The following is a 20,015-nucleotide window of genomic DNA, read 5'->3' as shown; positions in this document are numbered from 1 at the left end:
ATTTTAAATTTTCTTAATATTTTTACAAACATGACCCTATTCAATTTGTTAAACATTGGTATAATTCATATTCTATTATATTTACACTTTTTTTGTATTAACTTTAAAATATAAATCTTCCCATTTTCTTGCAGGTAATTTCAAATCTCAGTTTACCAGAAAGTTCACATAGAGCACATCTGTTTTCTTCAGAAAGGGATCAAGGTCTCATCTACATAATAAATGATAATTTGGTTCACATATTTTGTTTAAGAGTGAACCATACATCTTGAACTTCTGTAGAATTGTTGGACATGCGTCTATACTTAAATATTTTTCCATAATACTTTTGAAAGATGCTTCCAAAAACCTAGTATGTTGGTCTTTTTTTAATCTACCACTCCTAGATATTCTCTTGATGAGAGAAGGCATATTTAATTTCTCTATTGGTTATTTTATTATTAACTTTTTCTCTGTCAATAGGAAATGGGATATTCATTTGTTTCCTTAGACATTTTTTAGAAAACATACTTGAAAGTTAAACATGTTTCTGATTTTTAGGAGATTTACACTTCTGGCAGATATCTAGATAGTTGCTATGTCACTTTTATCAATATTTTCTACACTTTTCTCAGACTTACTGATTTATCTACTCTGTTTAGTTTTTGTGCTCTCTGCTTGTGCAACTGGTTGGTGATGTATGATCCATAAAACTTTATTTTCTGACTCTCATACCTTCTAACGGAGAAGGCAATGGCACCCCACTCCAGTACTCTTGCCTGGAAAATCCCATGGACGGAGGAGTCTGGTAGGCTGCAGTCCATGGGGTCGCTAAGAGTGGGACACGACTGAGCAGCTTCACTTTCTCTTCTCACTTTCATACATTGGAGAAGGAAATGGCAACCCACTCGTGTTCTTGCCTGGAGAATCCCAGGGACAGGGGAGCCTGATAGGCTGCCGTCTATGGGGTCACACAGAATCGGACACGACTGAAGTGACTTAGCATAGCATAGCATACCTTCTAACTGAACTCAAATGTTTTTTATCACTTGCACATTATGTATTAAATGTGTAAAGTCTTTAATTACTTTGAAAGACCTGAGATTTACTCTAACAAAAGGAGAAAAACTCAAATTGATGAGTTGTATTTATAAATACTTACTAGAATTTTTTTATAATGCCCATGAATAAGGATACACTTTCGGTAGAAACTAATTAAAACGAATTTTATATTTCTTTTATTAAATGTATCCCCTTATTTGGGCTTCTTTAGTGGTTCAGATGGCAAAAAATCTGCCTGCAATGCAAGGAGAACTAGGTTCAATCCTTGGAGAAGGAAATGGCTAACCACTCCAGTATTCTTTCCTGAATAATTCCATGGACAGAGGATCCTGGTGGGCTATGGTCCAGGGGGTCGCAAAGAGGTGGATATGATTGAGCAACAAACACTTCCACTTTCAATCCACTTGTTTAAATATGTTTAAAACATATTAAATCCATTACTTATAGAGTATTTTCTTAGGAAAAATAGTGTCAGAAATTTATACAAATAACATAGTTTTCTGTTTGGGAAATGTGCTAACTCCATCTAAGACTTAAATTAAAATGAAGAAAAAATTCTATGGAATGCATTGCATCTTCTTTAAAATTAATTGAATTTGCTCTACAATATGATCTTAAATGATCATTGAAAATAATACCAACTTTTGTTACTTAGTTGAAGTTTAACTTTGACAAGTAGCTGAAGAATTGATGCTTTTGAACTGTGGTGTTGGAGAAGACTCTTGAGAGTCTCTTGGACTGCAAGGAGATCCAACCAGTCCATTCTGAAGGAGATCAGCCCTGGATTTCTTTGGAAGGAGTGATGCTAAAGCTGAAACTCCAGTACTTTGGCCCCCTCATGCAAAGAGTTGACTCATTGGAAAAGACTCTGATGCTGGGAGGGATTGGGGGCAAGAGGAGAAGGGGACGACAGAGGATGAGATGGCTGGATGGCATCACTGACTCGATGGACGTGAGTCTCAGTGAACTCCGGGAGTTGGTGATGGGCAGGGAGGCCCGGTGTGCTGCGATTCATGGGGTCGCAAAGAGTCGGACAGGACTGAGCGACTGATCTGATCTGATCTGATCTGTACTATTAATAATTGGATATTTTGTGGGCAGAGGTTGGTGTTATGTAGTGAAATATTTTCTTTTATATGTTATGTTTTCTAAGTTTACTTATAAAAAATACAGAGGAAAAATTCAATATGAATAAGACAGAAAGAATTCCCTTTGCTATTTTTCAAACTTCCTAGTTATTGGCACATCTTAAGTATTTTGAATTCACTCTACTTGAGAAGTGATTTAAAATTTCATGCATGCATGATTTTCCTTTAAAATTTTTTCATAAAAACATATGCAAAAGATTTTTTCCAGAGTAGGAAAATATATTAACTCAGAGAAATATATTTTTGAAGTTTATATTGATACCTGAACCAACCAGAACTCTACTATTACATGTGGTTTGAACCTCTGCTTTCAGAAAAGACCAGTCTCTGTCATAGCCACATGCTGCTATATTTAAATGCACAACATCCATAATAGAAGTGTCTGCAATTCTAAAAGTAATTGTCATAGAAAGAGGAACTGTTGCAATACAAATACAATAGGAAAACCTATTTCACAAATCATTATTTGAATAGTTTCCTATTCCAACTCTGCCTCAAAATATACAGTTTCTCCAGAAATGGTACAACACTAAGATTAAATGAGCCAAAATCTGTAAAATTAAGTAACAGAAAGATTAAGACCATTTTTCTCTGTAATGGGTTGCTCATAGAACTGAATGGGTAATGATTTGTTTAAATACAGGTGTAATAAACAATATGTAAACATGATGTTTTTATCCCCTCAATGAAAAATCTAAATTCATTTTGGTAAAAGACTTGGAAAAATCTCAGATACAATAAAGAATATTTTCCTTATAGTGACAACTAAAATCATGTGATACTGTGATAGTAAAGACAGCAATTATATTAAATGTGAATATAGTGCTTAAAGAATGCAAAGTAATCACATAATTTAATTTAAATATATTAGAACATTATCCTTAATGGTGAAAAATTGAAAGCATTTCCCCTAAAGTCAGGAGCAAGACAGGGGTGCCCATTCTCACCACTACTATTCAACATAGTTTTGGAAGTTTTGGCCACAACAATCAGTCAGAAAAAGAAATAAATGGAATCCAGATAGGAAAAGAAGTAAAACTCTCATGGTTTACAGATGACATGATACTCTACATAGAAAATCCTAAAGATTCCACCAGAAAATTACTAGAGCTAGTCAATGAATATAGTAAAATCAATGAATATAATATTTGCAGGGTATAAAATTAACAAAGAAATCTCTTGCATTCCTATACACTAACAATGAGAAAACAGAAAGATAAATTAGGGAAACAATTCCATTCACCACTGCAATGAAAAGAATAAAATACTTAGGAATATATCTACCTAAAGAAGAAAGACTTATATATATAGAAAACTATAAAACAATGATGAAAGAAATCAAAGAGGACACAAATAGATGGAGAAATATACCATGTTCATGGATTGGAAGAATCAATATAGTGAAAATGGGTATACTACCCAAAGCAATCTATAGATGCAATGCAATCCTTATCAAGCTACCAATGGTATTTTTCACAGAACTAGAACAAATAATCTCACGATTTGTATGGAAATACAAAAAACCTCAAATAGCCAAAGCAATCTTGAGAAAGAAGAATGAAACTGGAGGAATCAACCTGGTGGAATTCAAGCTCTACTACAAAACCACAGTCATCAAGACGGTATGGTACTGGCACAAAGACAGAAGTATAGATCAGTGGAACAAAATAGAAAGCCAGACATAAATCCACACACCTATGGACACCTTATCTTCAACAAATGAGGCAAGAATACACAATGGAGAAAAGATAATCTCTTTAACAAATGGTGCTGGGAAAACTGGTCAACCACTTGTAAAAGAATGAAACTAGAACACTTTCTAACACTATATACAAAAATAAACTCAAACTCGATTAAAGATCTAAACGTAAGACCAGAAACTATAAAACTCCTAGAGGAAAACATAGGCAAAACACCCTCTGACATAAATGACAACAGGATCATCTATGACCCACCTCCCAGAATATTGGAAATAAAAGCAAAACTAAACAAATGGGACCTAATTAAAATTAAAAGCTTCTGCACAACAAAGGAAACTATAAGCAAGGTGAAAAGACAGCCTTCAGAATGGGAGAAAATAATAGCAAATGAAGCAACTGACAAAGAATTAATCTCAAAAATATACGAGCATCTCCTGCAGCTCAATTCCAGAAAAATAAATGACCCAATCAAAAAATGGGCCAAAAGAACTAAACAGACATTTCTCAAAAAAAGACATACAGATGGCTAACAAACACATGAAAAGATGCTCAACATCACTCATTATCAGAGAAATGCAAATCAAAACCACAATGAGGTGCCATTTCATGCCAGTCAGAATGGCTGCTCTCCAAAAGTCTACAAGCAATAAATGCTGGAGAGGGTGTGGAGAAAAGGGAACCATTTTACACTGTTGGTGAGAATGCAAACTAGTACAGCCACTATGGAGAACAGTGTGGAGTTTCCTTAAAAAACTGGAAATAGAACTGCCTTATGACCCAGCAATTCCACTACTGGGAATACGCACCAAGGAAACCAGAATTGAAAGAGACACGTGTACCCCAATGTTCATCGCAGCATTGTTTATAATAGCCAGGGCCTGGAAGCAACCTAGATGTCCATCAGCAGACAAATTGATAAGAAAGATGTGGCACAATACACACTGGAATATTACTCAGCCATTAAAAAGAATACATTTTAATCAGTTCTAATGAGGTGGATGAAACTGGAGCCTATTATACAGAGTGAAGTAAGCCAGAAAGAAAAACACCAATACAGTATCAGTTCAGTTCAGTTCAGTTCAGTCGCTCAGTTGTGTCCAACTCTTTGCTACCCCATGAATCACAGCACGCCAGGCCTCCCTGTCCAACACCAACTCCCGGAGTTCACCCAAACTCATGTCCATCGAGTCGGTGATGCTTTCCAGCCATCTCATCCTCTGTCATCCCCTTTTCCTCCTGCCCCCAATCCCTCCCAGCATCAGAGTCTTTTCCAGTGAGTCAACTCTTCGCATGAGGTGGCCAAAGCACTGGAGTTTCAGCTTTTAATTGCTGCTGCTAAGTCGCTTCAGTCGTGTCCAACTCTGTGCAACCCCATAGACGGCAGCTCACCAGGTTCCCCGGTCCCTGGGATTCTCCAGGCAAGAACACTGGAGTGGGTTGCCATTTCCTTCTCCAATGCACGAAAGTGAAAAAATAAAGTGAAGTCACTCAGTCATATCCGACTCCTAGCGACCCCATGGACTGCAGCCTACCAGGCCCCTCCATCCATGGGATTTTCCAGGCAAGAGTACTGGAGTGGGTTGCCATTGCCTCTCCACCAGTACAGTATACTAACGTATATATATGGAATCTAGAAAGATGGTAACGATAACCCTGTATGCGAGATAGCAAAAGTGACACAGATGTAGAGAACAGTCTTTTGGAGTCTGTTGGAGAGGGAGAGGGTGGGATGATTTGGAGAATGACATTGAAACATGTATATTACCATATGTGAAACGAATCGCCTGTCCAGGTTCCATGCATGAGACAGGGTGCTCAGTGCTGGTGCACTGGGATGACCCAGAGGGATGGTATGGGGAGGGAGGTGGGAGGGGGGTTCAGGACGGGGAACACATGTACACTCATGGCGGATTCAATGTATGGCAAAATCACTATAATATTGTTAAGTAATTAGCCTCCAATTAAAATAAATAAATTTATATTAAAAATATATATTAGAACTTTGGGGTTTCAAGCCTAGCAATTACTTCTCAAAAATAATAACAGTTATATTTTTTAAAAAAAGGCTTCCCAGGTGGTACTAGAGGTAGAGAATATGACTGCCAATGCAGGAGACATGAGACACAGGTTCAGTCCCCAGGTTGGGAAGATCCCCTGGAGAAGGAAATGGCTACCCACTCCAGTATTCTTGCCTAGGAAATCCCATGGACAGAGGAGCCTGGTGGGCTACAGTTCATGGGGTCACAAACAATAGCAATGTAGTGGTATCACCACTACTATTAGTAGCACTGCTATTAATAATGAGTATTTAACTTTATCAAAAATTTTGTTTCATCTATCAAAATGAGTTTTAATTTTTCTCCTTTCCAATTTAAAGTATTACTTTTTCTGGATTCTCTTTGACAATATTTTGTTTATGATATTTCTATGTTCATGAAAGAGAATATAATTCAAATTATATCCTTACAAGTTTTGATTTCAAACTTTTGTTATCACTATAAAATGAGTAAAAAACTGATTGCCTTTTTTTTTTCCTTTTTGATACAGTATATTTTGATTATAATTCCATGGAAATATTTTCAATTTATATTACTTTATTGGCTCATGCTTATTTAGAAATGACTTAAATTTTGGTGGAGTTTTTCTAGTAATATTTTTGAATTAGTATCTAACATTATTTTATTGTAATAAGATGAAGTCAAATATTGACAATTACTAAAACTTGCTTTGTGCTGCTGAATATGGAAGAAATTTGGTCAATATCTATGTAAAATTTTAACCAATGTAATTTAAATTTGTTCACTGCAATATTATGTATGTGTTAAACAGTAATGCTTGGTTAATTGTGGTGCTCAAATTTTTAGCTTATTTACTAACATTTTATATTATTATTCTATCAATTTCTTGCAAAACCATACTAAAACTCACAATATAATAATGGACTTGTATATTTTTCTTTATTTTACTATACATTTTTACTTTATTTATTTTGAAGAAATTTTGATAAATATATAAAATTTAAAATTGTTTCTGTCTATTGCATTGACCCTTTTTATATTAATAAGTGTGCTTCTGTATATTACCAATATTTCCTTGGATAATTTGTATCTTTGTATGTGTGTATGTAGTTGGTGAGTATGTATGTGGCAATTATGCAAGTAATTTCTTGATTTTTCTTTCAAGCTTTTTACTATATTGACTATGGATCTCTTATAAACAACATTAAGTTGACATTTTTTCTTACCTATTATGAGAATAGATATTTTTAAAGTATTTTGGTTATGTCATTTTAATATAAATGCTGACATATACTTCTTTAAGTTTACATTATTTTATTTAATTTTTATTTTTCTCCATTATGAGAAACACTGGGCTGGATGAAGCACAAGCTGGAATCAAGATTGCCAGGAGAAATATCAATAATCTCAGATATGCAGATGACACCAACCTTATGGCAGAAAGCAAAGAAGAACTGAAAAGTCTCTTGATGAAAGTGAAAGAGGTGAGTGAAAAAGTTGGCTTAAAACTCAACATTCAGAAAACTAAGATCATAGCATCTGGTCCCATCATCCATGGCAAATAGATAGGGAAACAGTGGAAATAGTGACAGACTTTATTTTGGGGGTCTCGAAAAATCACTGTAGATGGTGACTGCACCCATGAAATTAAAAGACACTTGCTCCTTGGAAGAAAAGTTATGACCAAACTAAACAGCATATTAAAAAGCAGAGACATTACTTTGCCAACAAAGGTCTGTCTAGTCAAAGCTATGGTTTTAACAGTAGTCATGTATGAATGTGAGAGTTGGACTATAAAGAAAGCTGAGAGCCAAAGTATTGATGCCTTTGAACTGTGGTGTTGGAGAAGACTCTTGAGAGTCACTTGGATTGCAAGGAGATCCAACCAGTCCATCCTAAAGAAAATCAGTCCTGAATATTAATTAGAAGGACTGATGCTTAAGCTGAAACTCCAAAACCCTGGCTGCCTGATGCGAAGAACTCTCATTGAAAAGGACCCTGATGCTTGGAAAGATTGAAGGCAGGAGAAGTGGATAACAGAGAATGAGATGATTGGATGGCATCACTGACTCAATGGACATGAATTTGAGTAAACCCCAGGAGTTGGTGATGGACAGAGAGGCCTGGTGTGCTGCAGTCCATGGGGTCGCACAAAGTCAGACACGACTGAGCCACTAAACTGAACTGAACTCATTCTATATTTATTATCTTATTTATTATTTTTTTAATTACCATGATTCTACCTAGCTATTATAATTTTATGTACTAAACCTTTCCCTTTTATTTTGCTATCTTGTGTTAAAAGACAAAACTATATCTTAAGGGCAAATATGAAAATTTGTAACTTTAACTTTAGCTTTAAAAATTTAAAGCTTTAAAAATTTCACAGAATTTTCTGGGTTGTTTTGGAAATATTAAATTGGTTATATATTTTATTAGGATTACATCTTAGTTTTTAATATGCCCTTCTATAATCCTTTAAAATAGATCCTATATAAAAATAATTTCCCTGTATCTTTGTAGTGTAAAATATAAAGAAATTAAAATAAAGCCACATGCAACAGTATTGTCACTGTGTAAATTATTTAAATCAATGAATATTTTAATTAATATTAGTTCAGCTCAGTTGCTCAGTCGTGTCTGACTCTTTGCCACCCCATGGACTATAGCACGCCAGGCTTCCTTGTCCATCACCAACACCCAAAGCTTACTCAAACTCATGTCCATTTAGTGGGTGATGCCATCCAACCATCTCATCCTCTGTCATCCCCTTCTCCTCCCACCTTCAATCTTTCCAAGCATCAGGGTCTTTTCCAATAAGTCAGTTCTTTGCATCATGTGGCCAAAGTATTGGAGTTTCAGCTTCAACATCAGTCCTTCCAATGAATATTCAGGACTGATTTCCTTTAGGATGGAGTGGTTGGATCTTCTTGCTGTCCAAAGGACTCACAATAGTTTTATCCAACAGCACAGTTCAAAAACATCAATTCTTCTGTGCTCAGCTTTCTTTATAGTCCAACTTTCACATCCATACATGACTACTGGTAAAACCATAGCTTTGACTAGATGGACATTTATTAGCAAAGTAATATCTCTGCTTTTCATGGTTGCAGAAATTAAAAAGTCACTTTTTGGAGCCCCAAAATATAAAGTCCATTTTTTCCCCATCTATTTGACATGAAGTGATGAGACCCGATGCCATGATCTTAGTTTTCTGAAAGCTGAGTTTTAAGTCAACTTTTTCACTCTCCTCTTCACTTTCATAAAGAGGCTCTTTAGTCCTTAAATTTTAATTAATGTAATAAAGGTCAAAAATAAAACTTTAAGATCACTTTATTTAGGAATATTTTAAATTATAATTTATATTATGTTAGTTACACAGACTTTTACTATTTTGTCACTTAAAGTTATAGGTTTTCTACAATCTATTATAATTCAGTAGTTTATCAATTACCCCAAATGTAAAGAGTTTTACAGGGGCTATTCACTTATCAATAATTTAATGTTACCAATATAATTACAGATTGATTTGGTCTTTAAGAATTCTTGCTACTTTAAACTGCCAATTTGATTACCTGCCCTTCCCCCCCCCCCAAAAAAAAAAATCATTAGTATGTTTATTATGGTAAGAAACTTTCTTTCTCTCTCTCTCTCTTTTTTTTTGGTCTAAATATGAACTTTTGTTATCTTTATTTTTGAGGAATATTTTTTGTAGGAAAATAATTTATGGTTGCCAGATATTATCTTCTGGCTCTTGGGAATTATCTTCCCCTAGGGAGGGATTTTATCTTCCTGATTAAATAATCAGCTTTTAAAATTGTCTTTTAGAAAGTTTTGAATATTCTTTTTATATTCTGCATGCTAATCCTTCATTGAATAAATGGTTTGGAAATATCTTTTTTTACTCTATGATTTTACTTCTCATCCTCTTAATGTTCTTTCAGAAAACAGAAATGTTTAATTTTGATCAAGTCAAATTTATTGACTTTTTGATTATGCTTTTGGTGTCATCTTAGGACCTCTGCCTGGCATTACATGCATTTTTCCTTAACAGTATAATGTCTCTTTTCACTTGATATTTTAAATTTTAAGCTTAACTTTATTTTTGAAATTTTATTTCAATTTATCTAGGTTAAGTTATTTTTATAAACAGTTGCTCAACTTTTTGTTTTTCTCTGTTTCTTGAATTCTTGATTTTATGTTTGCCAACAGTATGGAAAATCTTTCAGTCATGATTGCTTCAAATATTACTTCTGCCCAGTTTTCCTTTTTAATATCCTTCTGAGAATTGGTTAATTTGTATATTAGATCTGCATGTTCTATGTTTTTCTTATTCTTATTTATACTTTTTACCTTCTTGTCTTTCATTCTTTAACATGAATATTTTAATCGAATCTAATTTGCAGTTCTCTACTTTCACTATTTTCTCATCAGCTATGTCTAATCTGATGCTAGTAAAAATTGAAATCCCATGTTAAATGACTTTTTTTTAAATCTAAATTTTCTATTTGAATATTTAACATTTTCCTCTTCAATTGTATTTGTATAATATATGCTAAGAAAATAATTTTAGAGTGTGTGAATCCATTTCTAGCACTATTGAAGTGTGATTTGGTAAGTAAATCATTTTATATATGTACCACAAAACTCTGCTTTTTTTTCACATGGTGAAGTGGAAAAAAAAATTAAGCACCAGAAGTGATAACCTTAATATATTGCTAACAGTAAAACAGATAACCTGTTAATACGTAAAAATAATACAATTTTTAATCATTTTGTTCCTCACTTTCCTGTGAGGAATGGACATGAGAAAACTTTATTTAAGCTTTATATAAAGAGTCCTGCATTTATACATATGTAAATATGTCCTCTGGAGATATTAAAAACATATAAGCAGTGATTACTTTAACAAGCCATACCTGATTGTCCTTATACACAAAAACACAAGGCAATGTTTCTCACAACCATAATTTTATCATGTTTCAAAATGATTTAAAATAATTTTGTATGATATATTTACTCTGGTTTAACAAATCAGTGAAAGGGGTTATCTGACTGAACTAGATCCAGACCATTTTGACTTCTTTTGATTCATGTGACAGACAGACGTCAAGGTGTCCATCATGGAATCCATGCCTCATTGTGATCCCTTTCTTGAATTCTAGGTGTGTCTTGTTTCCTGCTTTTGACCAACAGAATATGGAAATATGATATATCACACTGGTAACACCACATTACATTATATGAAACCGTCAGACTCTTCAGAATGACTGTTTATTTGAAGTGGCCATATTGGGAAAGCCTATATGACAAAAAGAAAAGAAAAACGAACACAAAATGAACAACAAACAAACAAGCAAAACCAACTGTGGTGGCCTCTCCAAACTCTGGGGAACACTGAAACTCTCAGGTCTGCAGCTGAGAGTAACTGAATGCTACCAACAGCCATGTGAGCATGGAAGAGTTCTCCCAGCCTCAGGTAAGAACACAGCTTGATTACATCTTGTGATATTCCTACAGAGACTGAGCTAAGCTGTGAGCAGAATTCTGACTGCAGAAACTATGGGATGCTAAATAGGTGTTTGAAGCTGCTAAGTTTGTGTAATTTGTTACATAGTAGAGAAGACAGAGGCACATCCCCTTCCCAGAGCCCACTTGTTTTATGGGCATCAACAATACTAGTCTCCCTATGGAATCACCATGCTCCTTTATCTGGCTGCCACGCTACATCCAGATGCAGGTTCCAAGTTCCAGTTCTTCTGTCCATTCTTCATTCTCCCTACCTTCTCAAACATATACATTCTTCATGTTGAAACCTAATCACCTTCTTGTATCAATATTACTCAATGGCCACTGTATGTTGTTCCCTCATTCTCTCCAAAATAGACCAGGCCATTCTCTTCTCCCCACTCTAGTTTATAAGCTTCATCAGGGCAGGAAAGTTCACTGTTTCCTCCTCACTTAATGCAGGGCTGTATGCAAATCATTCAGTATAATTTTATTGGCATAAAAAATACATGCATGATGGAGTTCATTTGTTGAATTACATTTGTGATCCAGAGAACATTTATTTTCTATGGTTCTCAAAAAATCTATTTGGTACTTAAAGCTTTATAAAATTATTTGTATTAAGCACAAAAATAACACTGAGGGATTTTTGAGGATTATACCTAAGAATAATAGAAACAGAGCTGCTTATTTTTCTTCCATTCAAATTATAGGAAGGAAACAATTAACTTACCTGACCAGGCTTAGAATTTTCACAGACAACAATATCATATTCCCTGGCAAGCTCGGGTGGATTGTCATTGACATCCAGAACTCTAATACCCACTGTGACATGGCTCAGCAAGCTCGGATTGTCTGCAAAACACATAGGGATGCATTTAGTATTTCCATGCACACTTTAGAGACTTGATTTAAAACCAATCTCCTTAATACTGTAGCTTGTCACTAGCCCCACATGCTGCTGCAGGACTTTTGGCAAAAGACAACTTTATGAAGGCACTCTTTGTTAGAACTCATTAACTTACAGAAAAATGAAAAATGTACACCATGGCATGACATGAATGCTAAAATGATACTTTGTCATATCAAGGAAATTACATGTTATTCAGGAACTGGAGTGCGAGAAAGTTGTCAGAACTCACTGTATGCTGTCAAAGTCCAAGAGATGAACAATTGGTTTCATCATTAATCTAAGAAAAGCACAGTAGTTGGAAAAAAATAAGATAATCTTGAAAACATTCAAGGTTTCAAGTCTAAATCAACTTGGAGAAAATAAAGTTCTTTACACAAGGATAAAATTCTTATAGGACAATATATGCAGTCTGCAGTGTCAAGTCATACTTGGGGAAAAATAAAAAGAATCATTTAAATTGGAACAGCATAGAATTCATATAAAACCCTGATAAATATCAATATATTAGAGCTACTATTTTAAAATATTTCTAAAGTGCAGTCTTACCATTTTTCAATAGGTTTATTAGTTATGAGATATAAGAAAAGAAATGTTTGGTTTATTTATATGTCAAAGCTAAAAATATAGAATTCATAATGGAAAAACTAATGAGAAGGCAAAAACAAAACATATTAGGAAAAAAGGATAAAATACATATACATAAAATACTAAAGAAAATGGATATTTAAGTTATCCATTATTTAATTATCCATTAAGAAAATGGATATATTACACATGACATAGGTGCTTTTAAAAAAGTAGGAAATCAGAGTGGTACTACAATAACTAAAGAAGATAAATTCTTAGGTTAAAAATAGTTTTCAAAGATAAAGTATCAGTCCTAGATAATTTTACTTAAAGTTAAAGAAAAAAAATATCTTCAATCTTATAAATCTTTTCCCCAGAAGACAAAGGATAAAATATGCTACAACTTGTTCTCTGTGGCCAGTAAAGTTTTACTATCAATATCAGATACTCCCACTCATGAGAGGTATTATCTGTCAGTGGATTAAACAAAATAATACCAAACCCATTATAGTGGTATATAAAAGAAAATCTATTATTTGTTTAGTTCCCGGAATGTTTCTTAGTTCATCATTAAAAAAGGAAACAAAGAAGGAAGGAGAGAGGGAGAGAAGAAATTAGGGATTTTTTTTTTAAATATAAAAGTTATCTAAAAAGTCAAAGCATTAAAGGAGGAAGAAAAAACACAGGGATACTTCTCTTAATATACATAGCAAAAAGTAAGATATAAAATGTAATATCCATACATTCTAAACAAACAAACAAACAAACAAAAATGGACCTTAGGATGCATCACTGTGAACAAAGCTAGTGGAGGTGATGCAATTTCATCTGAGCTTGTTCCAAAACTTAAATGATAATGCTGTCAAAGTGCTGCATTCAATATGCCAGCAAATTTGGAAAACTCAGCATTGGCCACAGGACTGGAAAAAGTCAGTTTTCATTCCAATTCCAAGGAAGGAAATGCCAAAAAATGTTCAAACTACTGCAAAATAGCACTCATTTCACTTGCTAGCAAAGAAATGCTCAAAATTCTCCAATCTAGGCTTCAACAATATGTGAACTGAGAACTTCCAGATACACAAACTGGAATCAGAAAAGGCAGAGGTCCAAATATCAAATTGCCAACATCCGCTGGATCATAGAAAAAGCAAGAGAGTTACAGAAAAAAAAAAAAAAAAAACCTACTTCTGTTTTATTGACTAAGCTAAAGCCTTTGACTGTGTAGATCACAACAAATTGTGGAAAATTCTTAAACAGATGGGAATACCAGACCACCTTATCTGCCTCCTGAGAAACCTGTATTCAGGTCAAGAAGCAACAGTTAGAACGGACATAGCCATGGAATTAAAAGACACTTGCTTCTTGGAAGGAAAGAAGTGACAAACCTAGGCAGCATACTAAAAAGCAGAGACATTACTTCGCCTACAAAGGTCCATGTAGTCAAAGCTATGCTTTTCCCAGAAGTCATGTACAGATGTGAGAGCTGGACAATAAAAAGGCTGAACACCGAAGAATTGATACCTTCAAGATGTGGCTCTGGAGAAGACTCTTGAGAGTCCCTTGGACAGCAAGGTGATCCAACAAGTCAATCCTAAAGGAAATCAGCCCTGATTATTCATTGGAAGGACTGATGCTGAAGATGAACCTCCAATATTTTGGCCACCTGATGAGAAGAGCTGACTCACTGGAAAAGAGCCTGATGCTGGGAAAGATTGAAGGTGGGAGAAGAAGGGGATGACAGAGGATGAGATTGTTGGATGGCATCACTGACTCAGTGAACATGAATTTGAGCAAACTCAGGGATATAGTGAAGGACAGGGAAGCTTGGTGTGCCACAGTCCATGGGGTTGCAAAGATCTGGACATGACTGAGTGATTGTACAACAACCAACAACTATGGATCAAACACCCTAGGATCAAACCTGTGTCTCCTGCCTTGGCATGCAGGTTCTTTACCATGGAGCCACCATGGAAACCTAAATATACAGAAAAAAGTTATAGAATATTAAAATTAATATATTGTATGAATAGCTTAATATAATGACTAATAGAATTGGCACTTATGATATTTTGTCAATGTAAAATAAAAGATAATGGGATGCTGATGTATCATATCAGTCAATTTTATATTATAAAGACAAATAGATCCATTATATTAAAGTTAGCCTGATGTTGATTAAAATATTTGCTTATTTAGAGTGACTTATTATGAAAAAGGGGCTTCCCAAGTGGTGTAGTGATGAAGAATCCACCTGCCAATGCAGGAGATACAAGAGACGTGTGTTTGATCCCTGGATTGGAAAGATATCCTAGAGTAGGAAATTGCAACCCACTCCAGTATTCTTGCCTGGAGAATCACATGGACTGAAGAGTCTGGAGGGCTACAGTCCATGGAGTAAAAAAAGAGTTGGATACAACTTACTGACTAAACAACAACAAAGTTAGAAGTCTATATATTTAACTCAATATCAACAAAGAAGATAGTGCAAAGCATAATAATAAATATATTTTATCATATCACTGTACTCAAGAACTAATATTATTAAGAAGGTTATACTCAACAATATACTATTTAATTTTGCGATGAATTATTTAGTTTTGCATGTGTTTTTTTTTTTTTCATCTTTACAAAATACTACAATTTTAAATGCAGTCTTCTGAGAAATTTCTGAAAATACATATTTCAATTAGCATTTGGTTTCTAAGATTTTAACTATTGCTGTAGCTCTGCTGCTATTCTTCCTAAAGGAAATAAATTGTGAATATTCATTGGAAGGACTGATGCTGAAGTCCTGACTCATTTGAAAAGACCCTGATGCTGGGAAAAATGAAGGCGGGAGGAGAAGGGGAGGACAGAGGACGAGATGGTTGGATGACATCCCTGACTCAATGAACATGAGTTTGAGTAAACTCTGGAAGTTGGTGGTGGACAGGGAAGCCTGGAATGCTGCAATTCATGGGGTCGCAAAGATTTGGACATGACTGAGTGACTGAGCTGAACTGATGATATAAACTATCACATTTGTTACATCTATTCAGCCTTTGTTGGAAAGAGTCAGACACAGCTGAGCAATTAACAAGATAAAATATTATGAAAAAAAGGCATTGCTAACACTCAAAAAAGATGTATTTTTCATTATAGGGGACTGGAATACAAAAGTAGGAAGTCAAGAAACACCTGGAGTAACAGGTAAATTTGGCCTTGGAATATGAAATGAAGCAGGGCAAAGACTGAGTTTTGCCAAGAAAATGCAGTGGTCATAACAAACACCCTCTTCCAACAACACAAAAGAAACTCTACACATGGACATCACCAGATGGTCAACACCGAAATCAGATTGATTATATTCTTTGCAGCCAAAGATGGAGAAGCTCTATAGAGTCAACAGAAACGAGACCAGGAGCTGACTGTGGCTCAGATCATGAACTCCTTATTGCCAAATTCAGACTTAAATTGAAGAAAGTAGGGGAAACCACTAGACCATTCAGGTATGACTTAAATCAAATCCCTTATGATTATACAGTAGAAGTGAGAAATAGATTTAAGGACCTAGATCTGATAAGATAGAGTGCCTGATGAACTATGGAATGAGGTTCATGACATTGTCCAGGAGACCGGGATCAAGACCATCCCCATGGAAAAGAAATGCAAAAAAGCAAAATGGCTGTCTGGGGAGGCCTTACAAATAGCTGTGAAAAGAAGAGAAGCGAAAAGCAAAGGAGAAAAGGAAAGATATAATCATCTGAATGCAGAGTTCCGAAGAATAGCAAGAAGAGATAAGAAAGCCTTCTTCAGTGATCAATGCAAAGAATTAGAGGAAAACAACAGAATGGGAAAGACTAGAGATCTCTTCAAGAAAATTAGAGATACCAATGGAACTTTTCATGCAAAGATGGGCTCGATAGAGGACAGAAATGATATGGACCTAACAGAAGCAGAAGATATTAAGAAGAGGTGGCAGGAATAAACTGAAGAACTGTACAAAAAAGATCTTCACAACCCAGATAATCACGATGGTGTGATCACTGACCTAGAGCCAGACATCCTGGAATGTGAAGTCAAGTGGGCCTTAGAAAGCATCACTACGAACAAAGCTAGTGGAGGTGATGGAATTCCAGTTGAGCTATTTCAAATCCTGAAAGATAATGCTATGAAAGTGCTGCACTCAATATGCCAGCAAATTTGGAAAACTCAGCAGTGGCCACAGGACTGGAAAAGGCCAGTTTTCATTCCAATCTCAAAAGAAAGGCAATGCCAAAGAATGCTGAAACTACTGCACAATTGCACTCATCTCACACGCTAGCAAAATAATGCTCAAAATTCTCCAAGCTAGGCTTCAGCAATATGTGAACTGTGAACTTCCTGATGTTCAAGCTGGTTTTAGAAAAGGCAGAGGAACCAGAGTCAAATTGCCAACATCCGCTGGATCATGGAAAAAGCAAGAGAGTTCCAGAAAAACATCTATTTCTACTTTATTGACTATGCCAAAGCCTTTGACTGTGTGGATCATAATAAACTGTGGAAAATTCTGAAAGAGATGGGAATACCAGACCACCTGACGTGCCGCTTGAGAAATCTGTATGCAGGTCAGGAAGACACAGATAGAACTGGACATGGAACAACAGACTGGTTCCAAATAGGAAAAGGAGTATATCAAGGCTGTATATGTCACCCTGCTTATTTAACTTATATGCAGAGTACATCATGAGAAATGCTGGACTGGAAGAAACACAAGCTGGGATCAAGATTGCCGGGAGAAATATCAATAACCTCAGATATACAGATGGCACCACCCTTATGGCAGAAAATGAAGAGGAACTCAAAAGCCTCCTGATGAAAGTGAAAGTGGAGAGTGGAAAAGTTGGCTTAAAGCTCACCATTCAGAAAATGAAGATCATGGCATCCGGTCCCATCACTTCATGGGAAATAGATGGGAAAACAATGGAAACAGTGTCAGACTTTATTTTTCTGGGCTCCAAAATCACTGCAGATGGTGACTGCAGCCATGAAATTAAAAGACGCTTACTCCTTGGAAGGAAAGTTATGACCAACCTAGATAGCATATTCAAAAGCAGAGACATTGCTTTGCCAACAAAGGTCCGTCTAGTCAAGGCTATGGTTTTTCCTGTGGTCATGTATGGATGTGAGAGTTGGACTTTGAAGAAGGTTGAGTGCCGAAGAACTGATGCTTTTGAACTGTGGTGTTGGAGAAGACTCTTGAGAGTCCCTTGGACTGCAAGGAGATCCAACCAGTCCATTCTGAAGGAGATCAGCCCTGGGTGTTCTTTGGAAGGAATGATGATAAAGCTGAAACTCCAGTACTTTGGCCACCTTATGTGAAGAGTTGACTAATTGGAAAAGACTCTAATGCTGGGAGAGATTGGGGACAGGAGGAAAAGGGGATGACAGGATGAAATGGCTGGATGGCACCATTGACTCGATGGACGTGAGTCTGGGTGAACTCTGGGAGTTGGTGATGGACAGGGAGGCCTGGTGTGCTGTGATTCATCGGGTCGCAAGTAGTTGGGCACGACTGAGTGACTGAGTGAACTGAAATGAAGTTTTTTTGGAAGCTGATATTGATCATACTTGATCGTTTTATCATTTTAAAAATAAAAAAGAACATTCAGTATGAATTCTCATTTTGTAAATTACCAAAGTAAAACCGACATAGTTTAAATGACTTATCTTGATAAAGCCAGGGTTATGAATTACTTCTCAGACCTTATACAACTGCCACTGTATAAATGCTTTTTTTCTAACCATTGTATATATGCTAGTATATTTCTATATTTCTCAACCAGGTATTTGTTCACTTTTAAGAGCAGACAAAAGAAATCTGTTGTATAAATCTGAGACAAGAATATCATTAATTTTAATCATTGGTATCAACAGTCTTAAAAGGCATCAAAATTCTCTGCTCCTTTTCTGAATGAGAAGAACTAGATGTTATTTTGTTGTATCAGAAAAATGTTTTCAGGAAAGACACATGTACCTCAATGTTCACTGTAGCACTATTTACAATAGGTAGAACATGGAAGCAACCTAGATGTCCATCAACAGATGAATGAATAAAGAAGCAGTGGTACATATATACAATGGAATACTACTCAGCCATAAAAAGGAATACATTTGAATCTGTTCTAATGAGGTGGATGAAACTACAGCCCATTATACAGAGTGAATTAAGTCAGAAAGAGAAATGCAAATATGATGTACACACACACACACACACACATACATACATATATATATATATATATACACACACACACACACACACACATATATATATATATATATATATATATATATATATATATATAAAATCTGAGAGATGGCACTGATGACTTTATCTTCAGGGCAGCAGTGTAGAAAGAGGCATAAAGAACAGACCTATGGACAAGGTGGGAAGAGAGGAGTGAGAAGGGGAGATGTATGGACAGAGTAACATAGAAATTTCTAATACCATGTGTAAAACAGATGGCCAATGGGAATTTGCTGTATGACTCAGAGAACTCAAACAGGAGCTGAAACAGGCTGAAGGGTGGGGTGGGGAGGGAGATGGGAGGGAGGTTTAGGAGGGAGGGGCCAAGGGTGTATATATGGCTGATTCTTGTTGATGTATGACAGAAAATCACAAAATTCTGTAAAGTAATTATCTTTCAATTAAAAAATTAAAAAAAAATTTTTAGGAAAGGATTCTGGGAAGACTATGTCTTGAGGAAAGACTAGAATAAAAGAACGACTAAGCATTTGATTGTTTTCAAACACTACTTCTCACTGCCCTACCTCTGCATTGCTCATGCTGTCCTCTGGAATTGGCATAGCCTTGCCTGTACTCCATACTTGGGCACAGGAAACTAAATCCTCCTGGATGGAAATAGACTCTCTCCATGTTTCTCTAATGTTATATATTGTATCTCCAGTGTACAATTACTATTCTATCATGTAAGGATTAAAAGTACAGAGCTGGGATCAAACAGATACTTATTTGTAGGTAAGTGTACTATCATTTTCTGTTCTGTAGGGAACAGAATCTAACCTTATTGTGGATGCAACTAGTGATCTGTAGGGCATGCTTTGTCAGGGGAATCTCAAGAGATACTGATGAAGAGTC

The 20,015-nt window shown here is 35.5% G+C and overlaps 1 protein-coding gene across 5 annotated transcripts in view; it reads right to left on the bottom strand.

The window, feature by feature from the left end:
* CDH18 (cadherin 18) overlaps positions 1–20,015 on the bottom strand; it is a 605,364-nt gene that overhangs the window by 44,869 nt on the left and 540,480 nt on the right. For 4 of the 5 annotated variants that reach the window (XM_015459117.3, XM_015459116.3, XM_010816840.4 and 1 more), the window contains 1 exon segment: positions 12,149–12,270. In XM_015459117.3, coding sequence (XP_015314603.1) covers positions 12,149–12,270 — 122 coding nt within the window. 5 annotated transcript variants of the gene reach the window in all.

This window comes from Bos taurus, chromosome 20 (genome assembly GCF_002263795.3).
Source record: "Bos taurus isolate L1 Dominette 01449 registration number 42190680 breed Hereford chromosome 20, ARS-UCD2.0, whole genome shotgun sequence".
NCBI classification, from domain to species: Eukaryota; Metazoa; Chordata; class Mammalia; order Artiodactyla; family Bovidae; genus Bos; species Bos taurus.
This window is presented reverse-complemented; position numbering and strand designations above follow the sequence as displayed.